The sequence below is a fragment of the Oncorhynchus clarkii genome, chromosome 22 (assembly GCF_045791955.1).
Source record: "Oncorhynchus clarkii lewisi isolate Uvic-CL-2024 chromosome 22, UVic_Ocla_1.0, whole genome shotgun sequence".
Lineage (NCBI taxonomy): Eukaryota > Metazoa > Chordata > Actinopteri > Salmoniformes > Salmonidae > Oncorhynchus > Oncorhynchus clarkii.
In genome coordinates, this window is record NC_092168.1 from 27,018,836 (window position 1) to 27,036,248 (window position 17,413).

The following is a 17,413-nucleotide window of genomic DNA, read 5'->3' on the forward strand; positions in this document are numbered from 1 at the left end:
ATCCAGTTTATTCTCCAATGATTGCACATTGACCAATAGGACGGATGGTAGAGGTGGGTTACCCACTCGCCAACAAATTCTCACAAGGCACCCGGACCTGCGCCCCCTGTATTGGCGTGTTCTCTTCATGCAAATGACGGGGATTTGGGCCTGGTCGGGTATCTGGAGTATATCCTTTGCATCTGACTCATTAAAGAAAAAAATCTTTGTCCAGTTCAAGGTGAGTAATAGCTGTTCTGATATCCAGAAGCTATTTTCGGTCTTAAGAGATGGTGGAAGAAACATTATGTACAAAATAAGTTACAAACAACGTGAAAAAACACACAAAATAGCACAATTGGTTAGGAGCCCATAAAACAGCAGCCATCTCCTCGGGCGCCATTCTTTAAAGTCTCTCATTGTACATTCCATAGGGTACGGCTCCTCTAAACAGATTGTTCCAACTTCCTTCCTCTCCACATCCTCCTGTATTTATTATTTGCCCCAGTAAAGTGTTGAGGAGCACAGTGCTCCCCTGAGCCCAGAATGACTCTCTAGACTCCAAGAAACCTTTTGACAAACATATTCTGAAGATCAAAGCCTCCCCTCTCATGCCCCTCCCCTCTCAGTGTGTTCTGCCTTCCTCGTGGTCTCACTGGAATCAGGACTAACACAGCTCAGAGACATAATTGCATCTAATACGTAGCCCTGAGCTGTCAAATCTCACATCAAAGTGTCAGCTCTCCAAAAAACTGAACTCGACAGAAATGACTAGGGAAAAGAGGAATGATCTGATTTGACATCAAAATAGCCATCAATGGAGGTAGCTCACAAGTACTGTACCTGAAGTCAACCTCAACAGCAACAGCACCCCATACAGGTCACCTTAAGTCAACAAATTCTTATAAAATGATTAGGAAAGATAAAGTTCTTTCAAATAACATAGAACACTGAATAATGGCACTCTATAATCAGCCTCAAGATAAATTATACATCAGCTTCAACACAAAATAGTACAATTAGGTAACAGAATGACCTTGAACTATGTTTTGCACAAAATTGTCACTCGATCACTAATGCCACATTCATTTAGCCATCCAATTTGCATGGGGACTACTGGTTGCTCCTTGGTTAATATGGGAAGTAATAGTCGGTATGATCAAGCAATTAATTTTATTGAATATCACAGTAATTAACTGCACCAACTGATTTCCACGCAATGCACTATTGATCGCAGGCATCCTTTATTTCTGTTCAAATACTACAAGATCAATCGATCCATCCAGGTGCAAACATATTGATATTTGTCTCTGGCCTTGAGTGTCAAAAACACATTCATCCTAAACTCTACAACCCATTCAAATCCTTCCCATGTGGATATGGATTAGCTACAGCCTAGTCACTGTGCTAATAGTCCTGCTATTCTTTAAGCATTGAGTGCAGCTGAGAGATGCTGAATTCCAAATCAAACCCTAGTCCCTCCTGACTTTCTAGAAACTCTTGTATATCTGCAAATATTGGATAAACAATATGGTGAAAATTCCACCCAGAAGGCAAAGTGAAAGAATTAGCATATTGCTTATAAATTTTCAATACTTTCTGAGATACAGGAGTGCCTAGCGAGTAAGGGTTGATTTGATATTCAGCAAGAGAAGACTAAGAGAGGGCTGCATTGAATACCTGACGTTTAGAAGAGGGCCCTTGAATGTGGTCAGTGGCTTCCTAGCTCCCTTCGTCCGACAGTCTCCTTTGTCGTTGTCATCCAGCTTCAGACTGCTCAGACTCTCCTCAGAGAAATACACCTGAAACAAGACAACAGTTGCTCATTCATCAGTGCATCATTCTAAGTGCTTTGTTTGGAGAGGTGTTCTAAAAGATACATATTCTCATAAGTAATATTTATTCATTTCTAAATAAAACTATTAAATGCTTAACTATAGTCATCCAGATCGGCGCTCCTAGTGGCCGTGGACTTCAAGGCAGGCAAACAAATCAGTTTTACCTAATTTCTCCCTGCATGTCACATGTGCAACCAGAGAAAAAAAAGAAGAAAAAGACAATTTTGTTTTTTATACAACTATACTACACTATACTACCTTTACTCCACACACAGAGATGCATACAAAGCTCTCCCTCACCCTCCATTTGGCAAATTTGACCATAATTCTATCCTCCTGATTCCTGCTTACAAGCAAAAACTAAAGCAAGAATTACCAGTGAATCGCTCAATACAGAAGTGGTCAGATGATGCGGATGCTACGCTAGAGGACTGTTTTGCTAGCACAGACTGGAATATGTTCCAGGATTCATCCAATGGCATTGAGGAGTATACCACCTCAGTCACTGGCTTCATCAATAGGTGCATCAACAACGTCATCCCCACAGTGACCGTACGTACATATCCCAACCAGAAGCCATGGATTACAGGCAACATCCGCACCGAGCTAAAGGCTAGAGTTGCTGCTTTTAAGGAGCGGGACACTAATCCAGACTCTTATAAGAAATCCCGCTATGTCCTCAGACGAACCATCAAACAAGCAAAGCATCAAAACAGGACTAAGATTGAATCTTACTACACAGGCTCTGACACTTGTCAGATGTGGCAGGCCTTGAAAACTATTACGGACTACAAAAGGGAAACCCAGACGCAAGCTGCCCAATGATGCAAGCCTACCAGACGAGCTAAATGCCTTTGTTGCTCGCTTCGAGGTAAGTAACACTGAAGCATGCATGAGAGCACTAGCTGTCCCAGATGACTGTGTGATCACGCTCTCCGTAGCCAATATGAGCAAGACCTTTAAACAGATCAACATTCACAAAGCCACGAGGCCAGACGGATTACCAAGATTTGTACTCAAAGCATGCGCGGACCAACTGGCAAGTGTCTTCACTGACATTTTCAACCTCTCCCTGATCGAGTCTGTAATACCTACATGTTTCAAACAGACCACCATAGTCCCTGAACCCAAGAAAGCGAAGGTAACCGGCCTAAAAGGACTTCTGCCCTGTAGCACTCAAGTCTGTAGCCATGAAGTGCTTCGAAAGGCTGGTCATGGCTCACATCAACACCATCATGCCGGAAACCCTAGACCCACTCCAATTCGCATACCGCCCAAACAGATCCACAGATGATGCATCTCAATCGCACTCCACACTGCCCTTTCCCGCCTGGACAAAAGGAACACCTATGTGAGAATGCTGTTCATTGATCACAGCGCAGCATTCAACACCATAGTGCCCACAAAGTTCATCAATAAGCTAAGGACCCTGGGACTAAACACCTGCCTCTGGATCCTGGACTTCCTGACGGGCCCCCAGGTGGTAAGGGTAGGCAACAACAAATCTGCCACGCTGATCCTCAACACTGGAGCCACTCAGGGGTGCATGCACAGTACCGTCCTGTACTCGCTGTTCACCCATGACTGTGTGGCCAAGCACGACTCCAACACCATCATTAAGTTTGCCGACCACACAACGGTGGTAGGCCTGATCACTGACAATGATGAGACAGCCTATAGGGAGGAGGTCAGAGACCTGGCAGTGTGGTGCCAGCATAACAACCTCTCCCTCAATGTGAGCGAGACAAAAGGAGCTGATCGTGGACTACAGGTAAAGGAGGGCCAAACAGGCCCCCTTTAACATCGGGTCGAGAGTTAAGTTCCTTGGTGTCCACATCACCAACAAACTATCATGGTCCAAACACTTCACAGTTGTGAAGAGGGCACGACAACGCCTTTTCCCCCTCAGGAGACTGAAAAGATTTGGCATGGGTCTCCAGGTTCTGAAAAATGTCTTGAGCTGCACCATCGAGAGCATCATGACCGGTTGCAGCACCGCCTAGTATGGCAGCTGCTCGGGCCTCCGACCGCAAGGCGCTACAGAGGATAGTGTGTACGGCCCAGTACGTCGCTGGGGCCAAGCTTCCTGACATCCAGGACCTATATACTAGGCGTGTCAGAGGAAGGCCCAAAAAATTGTCAAAGACTCCAGTCACCCAAGTCATACTGTTCTCTCTGCTACCAAACGGCAAGAGGTACCGGTGCGCCAAGTCTAGCACCAAAAGGCTCCTTAACAGCTTCTACCCCCAAACCATAAGAGTGCTGCACAATTAATCAAATGGCCACCCGGACTGCTGCTACTGGCTGTTTATTATATATGCATAGTCACTTTACAAATCACCTCGACTAACCTGTACCTCCCAACACATTGAGGTACCGGTACCCCCTGTATATAGCCTCGTTATTGTTAGGTAATTTTCTTGGTGTTACTTTTTGATTTGATTATATTTTTGTATTCAATTTTATTTATTTTAATTTTTTTAAACTATTTATTTAACTGCGTTTTTGGTTAAGGGCTTTAAGTAAGCATTACACGGTAAGGTATACCTGTTGTATTCAGCAAATCTGATATACAATTGGATTTATTTCAAATTATATCAGTTAAATACATTTTGGGACTGTGTGTGTGACAGGTCATTTCATTTCCTAAATAAACACATCAATCCCCATGACAACCCCTGAACCTTGTTCACAGTATAGTGAGGCAACAAGAAGAGGAACCCTACAAACACATGTCCTGTGAGAACACATGGTCCCATGGCTAGTCAGCACTTTCACTTCAATAAACGTAAACTTTCGCCCACATCCAACTCCCTCCCTCATACACCCACCCACACAATGAGTTCACGAGACCACAGAACAGCCGATATGAACACGTGGTTTGTTCAACGTTGGCAGAAAGTTATGGAAAGACAGGTGAAAGGTCAGTTGTGGTGGGACGAGCGTAATTTGGCCTCTATAGTATATTACCAAGGCCAGTCCCACAGCTTGAGTGAGCCAGATGGGAGATAGGGAGAGGGGGAGTGCAGCAGGAGAGAGAAGATGTGATAGGATGGGAGAGTTGGATGAGAGGTGACTGGGGTGTGCCTGTGATCCGTGTACAAGCACTAATGAGTCACATGAGGAGTGTGTCTTCTACTGTGATAAGCAACACACACGCACACCTCCACCAGGCCGCTGCGACACACACAGATGACACAATAAAGACATCAAGATACACTGAGCTGCTTCTGAAATGTCTATTTTTATTCAGTGTTCAAATCAAGTGCAATACACAACAGGGATTAATTAGCTACTGTTGAAATGTACATGAGCATAATTGACTGGCAGAGACTAATCTGTTGAATAAATAAAAAACTACAGCATTTCCGTTGATTAAATAGACTATCAAATAATTGCATAAGAGTTACAATCATAACTAAATCAACTGTTAATCAAACAGTGAAAAACAAAATGTTCAGTTTATCATTCTGGTTAATCAAAACCAGGATCAAAATACTCTGACCTACCGTTATTGATCACCAGCCCCGAGAGTTAAAATGTTTATTTTACACAACATTGTCACCAAACATCTTGCAAGGTAAGCTTCAATTTGGTCTGTGTTTGAGCTATATGGGGGGGGGGATCAAATTAATCCTTAGGTTGGTAGGAACAAATATAGCCTATTGTCAATTATCTGATGATGAATGACTTAATGGCCACATTCAGACACTTTGGAGAGAAGGACACTTGAATGTACCCTGGATACCCCATAACACCGATACAATGTTTGAGTGAGGTTTATATGGAAGAAATTGTTTTTTTAGACTGAAAAATGTGCATTTAGGGATTGCAAATACGTAATAGCACTGGTATTATCTCATTTACAGACATATGCCACTGTGGAGAGGTTTAGCGACACTTGGAAACGTCCCGTGACCACACTTGACACCACTTACTAAAACATCTGCCCATTTCTAGTGGTTAGGTCTATCAATCCCATATTTCTTCTGATATTGTTCACATGTTGTGGAAGCCACCTGATGCGTTTCCAGCTCTGGGCATCAATAATTCACTTATAGCTTGTCAATGAAAGATCACTTTCAAAATAAAATAAGTCATTTTGTGTGTGCTTGAGATTGTGTTCTCTGAACTATGTAACTATCTATCTATCTTCTGATCATTTCCTCACAGATTACTTCTTTCCAAATATACCAAGTGTTAGCATGTCAGAATCATGTAATTACACATGAATAGCAGTTACTTTTGGGTATCTCTATTTAGGCGGAAATCTACATTTTGCCATTACACCTAATATTAATCCTAATCCTGGCTAAAATGTGAAATCACCCAAAAAATGACATAGGGTCGGGAACAAACATTTAGAAATTCAAAAGGACCGTCTGATCTAAGGCTGATCTAGGCAGCAGATACAATATGAAATCCATACATCCAGAAATGTCTAAGAAATGTAGCCCATATGAAATTCTTGAATTGATAACATGATTTGTCGGCAGCGTCCCCAAGCAGACCGTGAAATGACTGTCCGATGATCTGTGCACAGTTTTTGAAATGCTATACATCTGGATTTCGCCTATCGAGAGGATTAAATGCATAGAAATATATTGAATTAAACGGACAAGTCATTGACTTGAATGGGGACTCCTATCTGATAGCCGAATCCGGATAAATAACTTTTGAAAGACGGGGCTCTGGAGTGGTTATTGACAGTAAGGCACAATACAGATGATTTTTGAAAAGTTGCTCTCTCGTCTTTTGAAACGGTGTTGATACACAGAGGTAGGTCTTGCAATTACAGGTATATATGTCAAAAGGTAAGTGCAAATATGCTAACGTAAGTGCGGTAAAAATACCAAAAACGTTAGTGCTGGTGGTAGTATGACTGTATAATTATCTTTCTCTATTATTATAAACAATGAGTACATTCATCATTATAATAGAGTAGATAATTGTAATTATTCGCCTACCTCCTCATGCCTTTTGCACACAATGTATATAGACTTTTTGTTATTGACTTGTTAATTGTTTACTCCATGTGTAACTCTGTGTTGTCTGTTCACACTGCTATGCTTTATCTTGGCCAGGTCGCAGTTACAAATGAGAACATGTTCTCAACTAGCCTACCTGGTTAAATAAAAGGTGAAATATTTATATATTTTTTTAAAAGCTCATTTGAACTGAACAGTAATGATACAATACAGTATGGTTTTGGATTAAAAGGTCAGTACAATACATTTAGGCATGTATACACTTGGCACACTTCCTTTCTTTTCACTACAGAAAAACAACTTCCCTAATGTTACATTAAGTAAGATAAAACACTCCAAGTTGGATAAAATATCACCAATATATAAAGCTGGTCACTGGGACAGGCATCAAGGTTGGAAAGCTTTTCTTCTTTTATGATGCACTATTGTGAGTAATGTATCTTAGCCTACTTGATTGGCTATGAATCTCTTCAAAAACATAATAAAATTCCAAATCATCTCACGGAGTCCAAAAAGTGCAACACATTGTAGGGGTCAAATTTGAAATGTTTGATCCAGGTCCATTTTGGATTCAATCAAAGGCTGAATGAGTCGATGATGGTGATTAGATGGCGAGGGTGGGGTACTCACACATTCTACATGAGTAAAACCCTCAGACTGCCCTTTCAGACTGCAGAACTCTCCAGGACTCAGTACTTCTGCTGGTGAGGCTAAGAGCATACAATGGCTTACCAAAACCAGCCCTTGGTTCAAAACAGAGAGAAAGGCAATTAGCTGATTGCTCTGGGACGCTACTGTATCAACACTGTTGAGACACACTGGTATTGATTCAGGAGGCAGGACCATATTTATGTAGAGAGAGGAGTAGCAGAACATGATCATGACGGCAGAATGTGTGCAGACAGACAAACTGTAAGCAATGGATATCATGATTGGAATTAGGACCCTAACCTTAAATCACAGCAAACCAAGAGATTAGCCAATAGCCTAAATAGATTGTTAGAGTCAACAAAGACCATTGTGCTCACTCGCGTGTATAGATGGACTCATTCACATACCACTCGATCACACAGGCCTACACACAAAACCACACACAGACTGGATGAGGCTCAGGTTTTGGTTTGCCAACCTGATTTATTATAATCTAATACAAGACATTCCCTGATCATGCCAAAGAAATACCTGAACCATACACCAACCATACCGTTCCCGCTAGGGTTGCGCAAGGCAGGCTGACCCTCCCTGACCATGAATACATAGCTACACTCCAATGCCACAGCAGAGTGTGTAGCTTGACTCCAGGTCTGTATGTTACAACACCGTCAGCAGTCCATTCCAAGGAAAGGGTTTGGGTGTGAACTATTGGTCCTTGCTATCGGGGATTCTTGGGACATCCCTACCCCACTGAAGTTGAAATGTAAAGTTTTTATGATTAGGTAAGGGTTATGGTTAAAGTTAGGGTAGGTGATAATGTTCGGGTTTGGGGTAGGAATGTCCCAAGGATTTTGGGTAGCCCTAACTATGTTTATTTACTCACTCATTTGCATATGTCCATTTGTAAATCTAAATCTGTTGTGCATGACTAATGTGGTCTTAATTTACAATGGGGGCTTTGACGTTTTAGGCTCCAGGCGCTTAAGAGGCTCATGCGAGCAGCTTTGCGACGCGTAGCTGCCGGGGCCACTCTGGAGAATAGGTCTGTGTATCTGTGTGTACGCAAGAGAGTGTGTGTGTATATGTACAGAGTCCCCTGTGAGCTACAAAAGTGGTGCAGGTTACCCAAATGGCTTAAATGTAGGGTTGGTGGCATACAGATTGTCATACCATTCCTGTACCATACCAGGGTATTACCAGAAGTGCACACAAGGGCTGCAATATATATATATATATATAAAGTGGGGCAAAAAAGTATTTAGTAAGCCACCAATTGTGCAAGTTCTCCCACTTAAAAAGATGAGAGAGGCCTGTAATTTTCATCATAGGTACACTTCAACTATGACAGACAAAATGAGAAAAAAAATCCAGAAAATCACATTGTAGGATTTTTTCTGAATTTATTTGCAAATTATGGTGGAAAATAAGTATTTGGTCACCTACAAACAAGCAAGATTTCTGGCTCTCACAGACCTGTAACTTCTTATTTAAGAGGCTCCTCTGTCCTCCACTTGTTACCTGTATTAATGGCACCTGTTTGAACTTGTTATCAGTATAAAAGACACCTGTCCACAACCTCACAGTCACACTCCAAACTCCACTATGGCCAAGACCAAAGAGCTGTCAAAGGATACCAGAAACAAAATTGTAGACCTGCACCAGGCTGGGAAGACTGAATCTGCAATAGGTAAGCAGCTTGGTTTGAAGAAATCAACTGTGGGAGCAATTATTAGGAATTGGAAGACATACAAGACCACTGATAATCTCCCTCGATCTGGGGCTCCACGCAAGATCTCACCCCGTGGGGTCAAAATGATCACAAGAACGGTGAACAAAAATCCCAGAACCACACGGGGGGACCTAGTGAATGACCTGCAGAGAGCTGGGACCAAAGTAACAAAGCCTACCATCAGTAACACACTACGCCGCCAGGGACTCAAATCCTGCAGTGCCAGACGTGTCCCCTTGCCAGTACATGTCCAGGCCCGTCTGAAATTTGCTAGAGAGCATTTGGGTGATCCAGAAGAAGATTGGGAGAATGTCATATGGTCAGATGAAAACAAAATAGAACTTTTTGGTAAAAACTCAACTCGTCGTGTTTGGAGGACAAAGAATGCTGAGTTGCATCTAAAGAACACCATACCTACTGTGAAGCATGGGGGTGGAAACATCATGCTTTGGGGCTGTTTTTCTGCAAAGGGACCAGGACGACTGATCCGTGTAAAGGAAAGAATGAATGGGGCCATGTATCGTGAGATTTTGAGTGAAAACCTCCTTCCATCAGCAAGGGCATTGAAGATGAAACGTGGCTGGGTCTTTCAGCATGACAATGATCCCAAACACACCGCCCAGGCAACGAAGGAGTGGCTTCGTAAGAAGCATTTCAAGGTCCTGAAGTGGCCTAGCCAGTCTCCAGATCTCAACCCCATAGAAAATCTTTGGAGGGAGTTGAAAGTCTGTGTTGCCCAGCAACAGCCCCAAAACATCACTGCTCTAGAGGAGATCTGCATGGAGGAATGGGCCAAAATACCAGCAACAGTGTGTGAAAACCTTGTGAAGACTTACAGAAAACGTTTGACCTCTGTCATTGCCAACAAAGGGTATATAACAAAGTATTGAGATAAACTTTTGTTATTGACCAAATACTTATTTTCCACCATAATTTGCAAATAAATTCATTAAAGATTCTACAATGTGATTTTCTGGATTTTTTTTCTCTCATTTTGTCTGTCATAGTTGAAAATTACAGGCCTCTCTCATCTTTTTAAGTGGGAGAACTTGCACAATTGGTGGCTGACTAAATACTTTTTTGCCCCACTGTATATTCTTTAGTGTAATGTCAACTGGATGGTAGTGCTGTGAAGTGTTGGGTGTTTACTGATGTAGCTCTCTGGGTGTAGCTGCGCTAGCTATGTGTCCTGTATTCCTGGCAGAGGGCTGTGTTGTCTCTATATTGTCAGATAATGGGGCGCTATGGCTATGCTGTGACTGTGCTGTGTCAAAGCAGACTTCTGTTGAGCCTTTAATTAGGCTTGGGCGATGTACCGTATACTGTGGGAATTTAGAAATACCGATATATATATTGTTTTTAAATCATACCATCGGTATTTCTAAATTCCCACAGTACATCACCCAAGCCTAATTAAAGGCTCAACAGAAGTCTGCTTTGACACAGCACAGTCACAGCATAGCCATAGCGCCCCATTGTCTGACAATGTAGAGACAACACAGCCCTCTGCCAGGAATACAGGACACATAGCTAGCGCAGCTACACCCAGACAGCTACATCAATAAACACCCAACACTTCACAGCACTACCATCCAGTTGACATTACACTAAAGAATATGAAACAGGTAGATCTACTCATACAGGCTAGTCTTCATATGACAGAAATGACAGTAGCCTATATCATAGGCTACAATGTGTGTTTGTTTTGCTTGTCACACAAAGTAGAGGCTAAATAGATTGTGCTGTGGATGAACAGTGAAGACCCCAAGGGAAGAGAAAGAGGGGAATGTGTGCAGCATATGCCAGTAATGATGTGCTGACTGTTGCTAGGGTACGGCAGCCTAACGACAGCAGAGAGAACTAGATGGTGGAGGTGTGTTAAAGCCTAGAGCTGCAGGTTGTCTCTGTGATGGGCCCTGGCTGCACGAGGGCCGGCCGGCAACAAAACCATTAGTGGTAACACAAAAGAAAGAAAGTAGGCCCCGCGGGAGTATTCTGGGAACTGCTTTAAACACTGCTGTGAAGTCAAGTTAGCCGAACGACGCATGCGGGGAAAAAGCGGTCTCCACCGCAGCTAGGAAGAGCTTCTTTGACGCCAGTCAGACTTGACACATTCTCAATAGCCTGATGAGAGGAGCCATGGGTTGAGTGAGGGAGACTGAGGTAGATCCAGAGAGTGGGACTGCGATGTGCGGGTACAGTCAGTCAGTCAGTCGACAGGAAGGATTAAGCTGCAGCTGGAGACATGGGAAGTCACCTTGACCGAGACAATGAGGAGGAGCTTAACAGCTGCCAAATCAGGGCATTAGCGCCTCAACCATTCACAGCTCTCTCCACAGAGGACCCCGATTACATACTGTTATCTCACACTAAACGTTGAGAAATGAAAGGGTCTGGGAGTAAAACGGCACATCAAAGTGAGGAGTAACTCGACTGGACTTCTTCTAATGTCTTATTTGACTGCTGAGTGTGGACAGGGTGTGCTTTAATGGTAATTCGAGCTAATGACGAAGATAAAATCTGTCTGCTGTTTCTAAGAGAACCCCATGCAGGGTTAAACCGTCAGTAATCAATTTTAGCTCACTGCAAATACTAACTAAATTCACTCTACTGTTAATGAGTAATAGCAGCAGCCATTATCAGATGTAATGGCAGGCTACCTTAGAAACATGACAACATCTTGTACTAATTCTAAAAATCTAATGGATAAGTAAAACTATTTAAGCCAGATTAGGAGTTTAGATGCAGCCACAGCGTGAATATACAATGTATCTGAGCGTGTTGTCTTCCTTGCTGTACCTACATTTAGAGAGGAGGACAGAAAATACCAGAGTTGATAAATAAAAGGGGAGCCTTTGTACCTTTTTGGGTTTGACAGCGACTTCGGAGCTGAAGCTTGACTCCAACTCCTTGCCCTCTGATTCGCCCTCCTTGCTCTCATTGTCATCCTCGCTGACGATTGGTCCGTTCTCACAGGTGGGTGTTTGGAAGTCATCGTCAGGAAGGGGAGGATAGCTGTATTTGAAGGTGTCCTGAAATGAATTCAGAGATAGTATTAGGTCAACCATCCGAAGTAATGTGATAATGGCCAAATATTGATTAGTCACAGGCTAGGCACATTTTCTCATGAAAAGTGAGCGGAGGAATAGATGCAAAACCTTTAAAATGTTGACATTTGAAAAAGGGAATTCATCAGATGAGATAGTAAGATGAAAATGTATGCAGCCAGGTAAATCAATGGACAGCGTCACTGCCATCTTCAGTGAGTTAATTACTGCAGGTATATACCATTCCACCCATGTGAAGAGGGAGGTACTCAGGGTCAATAAACGTCTGGATCTCGTTTTTGGATGCAAACTTGAGCTTGCTGATGGCTTCTGGACCCAACCATGTCTTCACAATCTTCCATGCAGCTGAAAAAAAACAAAAAAACAACAGTGTCCCAACTACGAAGTCCAAACTACGATTTAATCATAAAGACTGGTTCCTTATGGGTACTAACATTTCTATAGCAAATATTTTGAATAACTACATGACTCACCATTCATGATCCATGGCATGTCAACAATGATCATTTTGGCTAAAATGACAAGATAAAACCATATCTGAGAGGTAACAAGGCCACAACACAGAATCATATGATGCCATGTGCGTTGTTTTAAATCCATTTATTAAAACTAATTTCACACAATGCGTGTCAATGATAATACTAATTATGTAGGCCATCTGTGTCATACAAAGTTGATCGACCAACCCGTGAATGAAACCCATATTGTTACACTTTTTATATACTTACATAGAAACTTTGGATAATACACTTTGAAGCAATTAATGATATACTTCACAAAATCCATGTCCTGAAAAATAAAAAAAAGTAAATGAACACGACAGCGCGAAAGAAAGTACAGTGCTATACAGCCTCAAAGCAGGCTTTGACTAGCAAAGACGTTTTATGGGTTTTCAATAGGGAAATTGTTTGCTCAGCCTAAGATATTTACTGCCGCAAGCTGTGCATTGACCCAAATCACCACCATTGAAACTTTGTCACAAGTTCTACTGAAGAGAGCTGTAGCCAATCCATTTCATACTTTCAAACACCTTCCCTCAACTCAATCATATGAAATATAATTCAGGCACCCCATGAACCACCATAACTAAGGCAAAGTCTACTTGCATTGCGCTGATTGTATTAATCACAGTATTTGCTGACACATTGCAGTTTGGTTGTTTACTGTATGATTGAGGAACCTTGATTGAAAGGTTGTATAAAGTCGCTCTCCATATCAAGCCTTGGCTGCGATAACTACGGACAGTTTGGAAACTCAGAGGTTTCCTTTTCGTGTGTGCACGTGTCCTCCAAACAAACCAATGCTATCTGTCCTGAGTCTCCTGAAACAAGGACAAAGGTTGAATTCATACAAACACACGAGACTACCGGTATCTAAAACTCTCCAGTCAGTTGAATGGATTACAGCTACCTTAAAAGCCTCCTTCATGACAATTCACTCAGTCATGTTTCCATTACCATATTGGCCTATTATTGTCAGACAACACTATCAATCTAGTCATACCCTTAGGAGGAGCCTGTCTAGATCCCACCCCCTACAGACACATTTTTTAAAGTTAATGAGATAACACTGGCTAGGCCTGTTCCACCCCACACAGTGGGCTATTTCCAAAAACTTCATTAAGACTGCTTCCCAAAATGATCTACTAATCCACACATTTCATATTTGGGTTTTGTGAAGTTATTTATTCTCTCTCTGGCTCGTGTGTGTTTAATTGGTGCATTTCTCCAGGAGTGAGTTTGGCCTGAGAAGCAAGCTGACTGACTGAGAGGAGAGTGCCTGCCTGGAGGCTCTGACAGACAGTCAGTCTATGGATTAGGTAGTCAGTCGATTTGGATTGACCAAACGGATTTAAAGGTCACTTTAATCTCCAACGTGCTAAGCATTGAAGAGCATCAATCCCTCCAAGTCCCTGGCTCAAACAGCAAGCAAAATTAGGATGCACACCGGGTCTTCAATGACACTCATAACCACCCACAGAGTTAGGCCACATCTTTTTGAAAAGGGGGCAAACATGTTTAATTATGAGGACAAAAATTAACAAAAATAAAGCCCGCCTTTAACCTATGTAGAGTGGATCAACAGTCATATTGGTTGAAACCAGAGCTATTGATGTACTGTAGCAATGGATGAAATTACAGTGATTCTTCAAACACTATCAAATAATAAGGGCAGGTGACAAATACATGAAATGACTACAATGTTAATCATACAGATAAGTGTCCACTCACGATATTGCTGATCCCTGAATCAGCCATGTCGAACACAACAGTCAGTGGCATCCCTGGCTCTCTCTTAGCATAGCGCTCCAGCCAGAAGGCAACATACTTCTTCTTGTCCATGATGGTCTTTGCATCCTTGGTATGTAGCTTGACTTTGAACCAGACTGAAAACACAGACAAAGGTATTGCCTTCAATAATCTCAACATATGTGGCAAACGTATTAAAGAACAATGACTGAACATATTTTGTATCCTTTTGTAAGGGGTATAAATATTGTGTCAGTGAGCAATTATTAGAGAAATATATTATACATATGGTACCGTATGAGCATATTGAATCAACATACAGAGCTTGTTGCCTTCCTTGTCGTAGCCGTGGAGGAAGACAGCCCCCGTCTCAAACATCCACTTTGGAATGCTGCTCTCAGTGAGGTCTGAAATAAGACAAAACTTTCATGGCCAAAAACTTTCTTGGCCATTCAATAAGAATGTTTCATAATAGGAACAATTACTGGCCAAAATAATCATCTTAAAAACCAAAGTATTCCTAACTCCTCTCTTCTATTCAAGACTGACAAAACATGTCAACAAGTGACAATAACTCATATCAGAAGTTGTAAATCCAATTTCTGCATGACGCCGATTTAACAAACTGACTGTTGGCTGGATTAAAACCCTGTAATTGAATGACTAAAATGCAGCAATTTACCAGTGAGGCTTATAGAAGATTGTCTCCGGCTTGTACGGATGGACTATGAAGCCTTTCTCTGAGAGAAGGCCAAGAATCTATCCCACAATGGCACACAAAACAGCTACTGATGAATCGTCACAGTGTGGTAATACTGATAGGCCTACATAAAAATGCTCTTTATAACTTGCCTGTATTTGAATATAGTTAGGACACTACTTTAGCAGAGTGTAGAATGTGTGTTGTTCCTGTTTTCTACACAACCTTAAAAGGAGAAGTTTACTTTTTACAACCAAATCTCTATTTGATGCAAATGGCATGTTATAGAAGGGTCCAGACACTTTTTTCGTAATTTAACTTGGTTTTGAGAAACCTACCACACTTGCAGTAACCCAAATATGTCCTTTTAGAAACAGCAAAGCTCTCAGTATAGTGATGTAGGTCTTTAGATGTTGTACACATGAAAGTGTCATTCCGAACATTTATATGCAATGCTAAATTCCATTTTGTTGCGACTCAATCCCACCATGTATAACAAACAGATTATCGGTCGGCATTTATGAAATTGTACCGAAATTGTACCGAAATTGTATCCCAATCCCAGAAAAAAAGGACACCTGCAATGGTCTCCTCACCATTTAAACCAAATTCTTTCCTCCACAGGAAACTATCGTCAATCATTTTCAAGGCATCGTCCACAGAGTATTGTCGCCATGTCAGGTATGCCTCCACCAGAGCGTCATCCTTCTGTAGCCTGTCCACATCTCTGGAGTCATATTTGTCCGATTCTGTGAAGGATAGAGAAATTAACAATTTATATTACTCATATATAAACTAAATACCTACTCCAAAAACACACCTATGAGATTGTTGCTTCTAACCTTTTGCGACAAGACCCTACCATAGAGTGCAGACAGCAATTAGCCTACTGTATGTAAAACAAAACAGGGGTGCCTTGCTACTTCAGCTACCTCATTTACTAAATGTAGCTGTTTAGGAAACAAGTGTTCTTTCAAAGAGGGATTGGTCTTTCAAGAACGCTTATCAGGGGACTGAAAGGTATAGTATGGTTTTCACCTCAAGTAGGCTACTGAAAATAACAGGTTTTTCTATTACAAAAAAAAACAAGTTTACATTATAATGGTGTGACCACAGACATGTCACTGCCAGTAGGCAAATCAATATTCATTCATCAATGAATTAATGTATCAGAACAATCTGTCAGAAACTGAATAGGTATGATGATGATTACTATGATAATTATTGTTTACAAGTGGCACATCTGAACATATGGCAACAGGCTACTATTTCAAAAGTATGATCTTTTCTCAGTCAAATAGGTAACGTTAACTAGCGAAGTAAACTAGATTGATGAACTGAAATCGAACAGCGCAGAGCTTTTTGGCTTTTAGCTAACTAGTTAGCGAATGATGTTATCCGTTACAGTAGCTAGATTATGGGGTGTTGTGTCAAATGTTATTTTGCTAGCTAGCTAACTGGACTGTTAACAGGCACTTACCTTGGACGTAATCATTCTTGAACTTCTGTTTTGTCTCCTCAATTTTCTTCTCAATGTCCTGTTGTAAGAGATATACGTTTGCCATGTTTAATGTTAATGAATATTATCATAACAAATAGCCAAGCAAAATATATGTAATCTTGTTGCTAAAATGAGCTGGTGTGCTACCTGCTCTGATTCGAGCTGCCCAACTTCCGCCATGTTCAAGTGACTCTGTTCAAGTGACTGCTTCTGTGGTGGCTAGTGTGGCTACATGGAAGTTGATAGATGAATCAGTACTACCCACTGATATACAACATATGTTGCCATTTTTACTCTTGGCAAGCTCGTCAAATATATACATAGGTATATGATATCTCAGGTCCATTTATGCAAATATAAAGAACATTGCATGGATTAATTCAAGCGTCTTCAACGTAAGCATTGATGACAAAGCACGTAAACAATAGTTTATCCTTGGTGCTTTCAAGACAACAGGGAATTCGGGGAAAAAAAGGTCAAATCATGACGTCAGTGAACTTCAGTTCGGAAATTCGGAGTTCCAGAGATTCCATGTTGGATGAGCCGTCCAATACGATATTTCCCAGTTGGAGCTCGTTTTTTTCTCCAGGGTTCCCAGTGGTTATGAGCGCACTGAAGTCGGGAGTCGGAGTTTTCCGAGTTACCAGTTGTTTTGAATGCGACAACTGTTCACGTGTATGTTGTTGGAAACAAGACTGGCTATCCCA

The 17,413-nt window shown here is 41.6% G+C and overlaps 1 protein-coding gene across 1 annotated transcript in view; it reads right to left on the reverse strand.

Annotated features, from left to right (window-relative positions):
- Nucleotides 1-17,096, reverse strand: part of LOC139380700 (motile sperm domain-containing protein 2-like) — a 33,541-nt gene extending 16,445 nt beyond the window's left edge. The window contains exons 1-10 of the mRNA XM_071123635.1: nt 16,854-17,096; nt 16,686-16,743; nt 15,802-15,954; nt 14,826-14,912; nt 14,488-14,642; nt 12,985-13,045; nt 12,730-12,768; nt 12,477-12,601; nt 12,050-12,220; nt 1,660-1,781 (exon numbers count right to left, since the gene is read on the reverse strand). Coding sequence (XP_070979736.1) covers nt 1,660-1,781; nt 12,050-12,220; nt 12,477-12,601; nt 12,730-12,768; nt 12,985-13,045; nt 14,488-14,642; nt 14,826-14,912; nt 15,802-15,954; nt 16,686-16,743; nt 16,854-16,886 — 1,004 coding nt within the window. The 5' untranslated portion in view covers nt 16,887-17,096. The remainder of the gene's footprint in view (nt 1-1,659; nt 1,782-12,049; nt 12,221-12,476; nt 12,602-12,729; nt 12,769-12,984; nt 13,046-14,487; nt 14,643-14,825; nt 14,913-15,801; nt 15,955-16,685; nt 16,744-16,853) is intronic.
- Nucleotides 17,097-17,413: the final 317 nt, after the last annotated feature.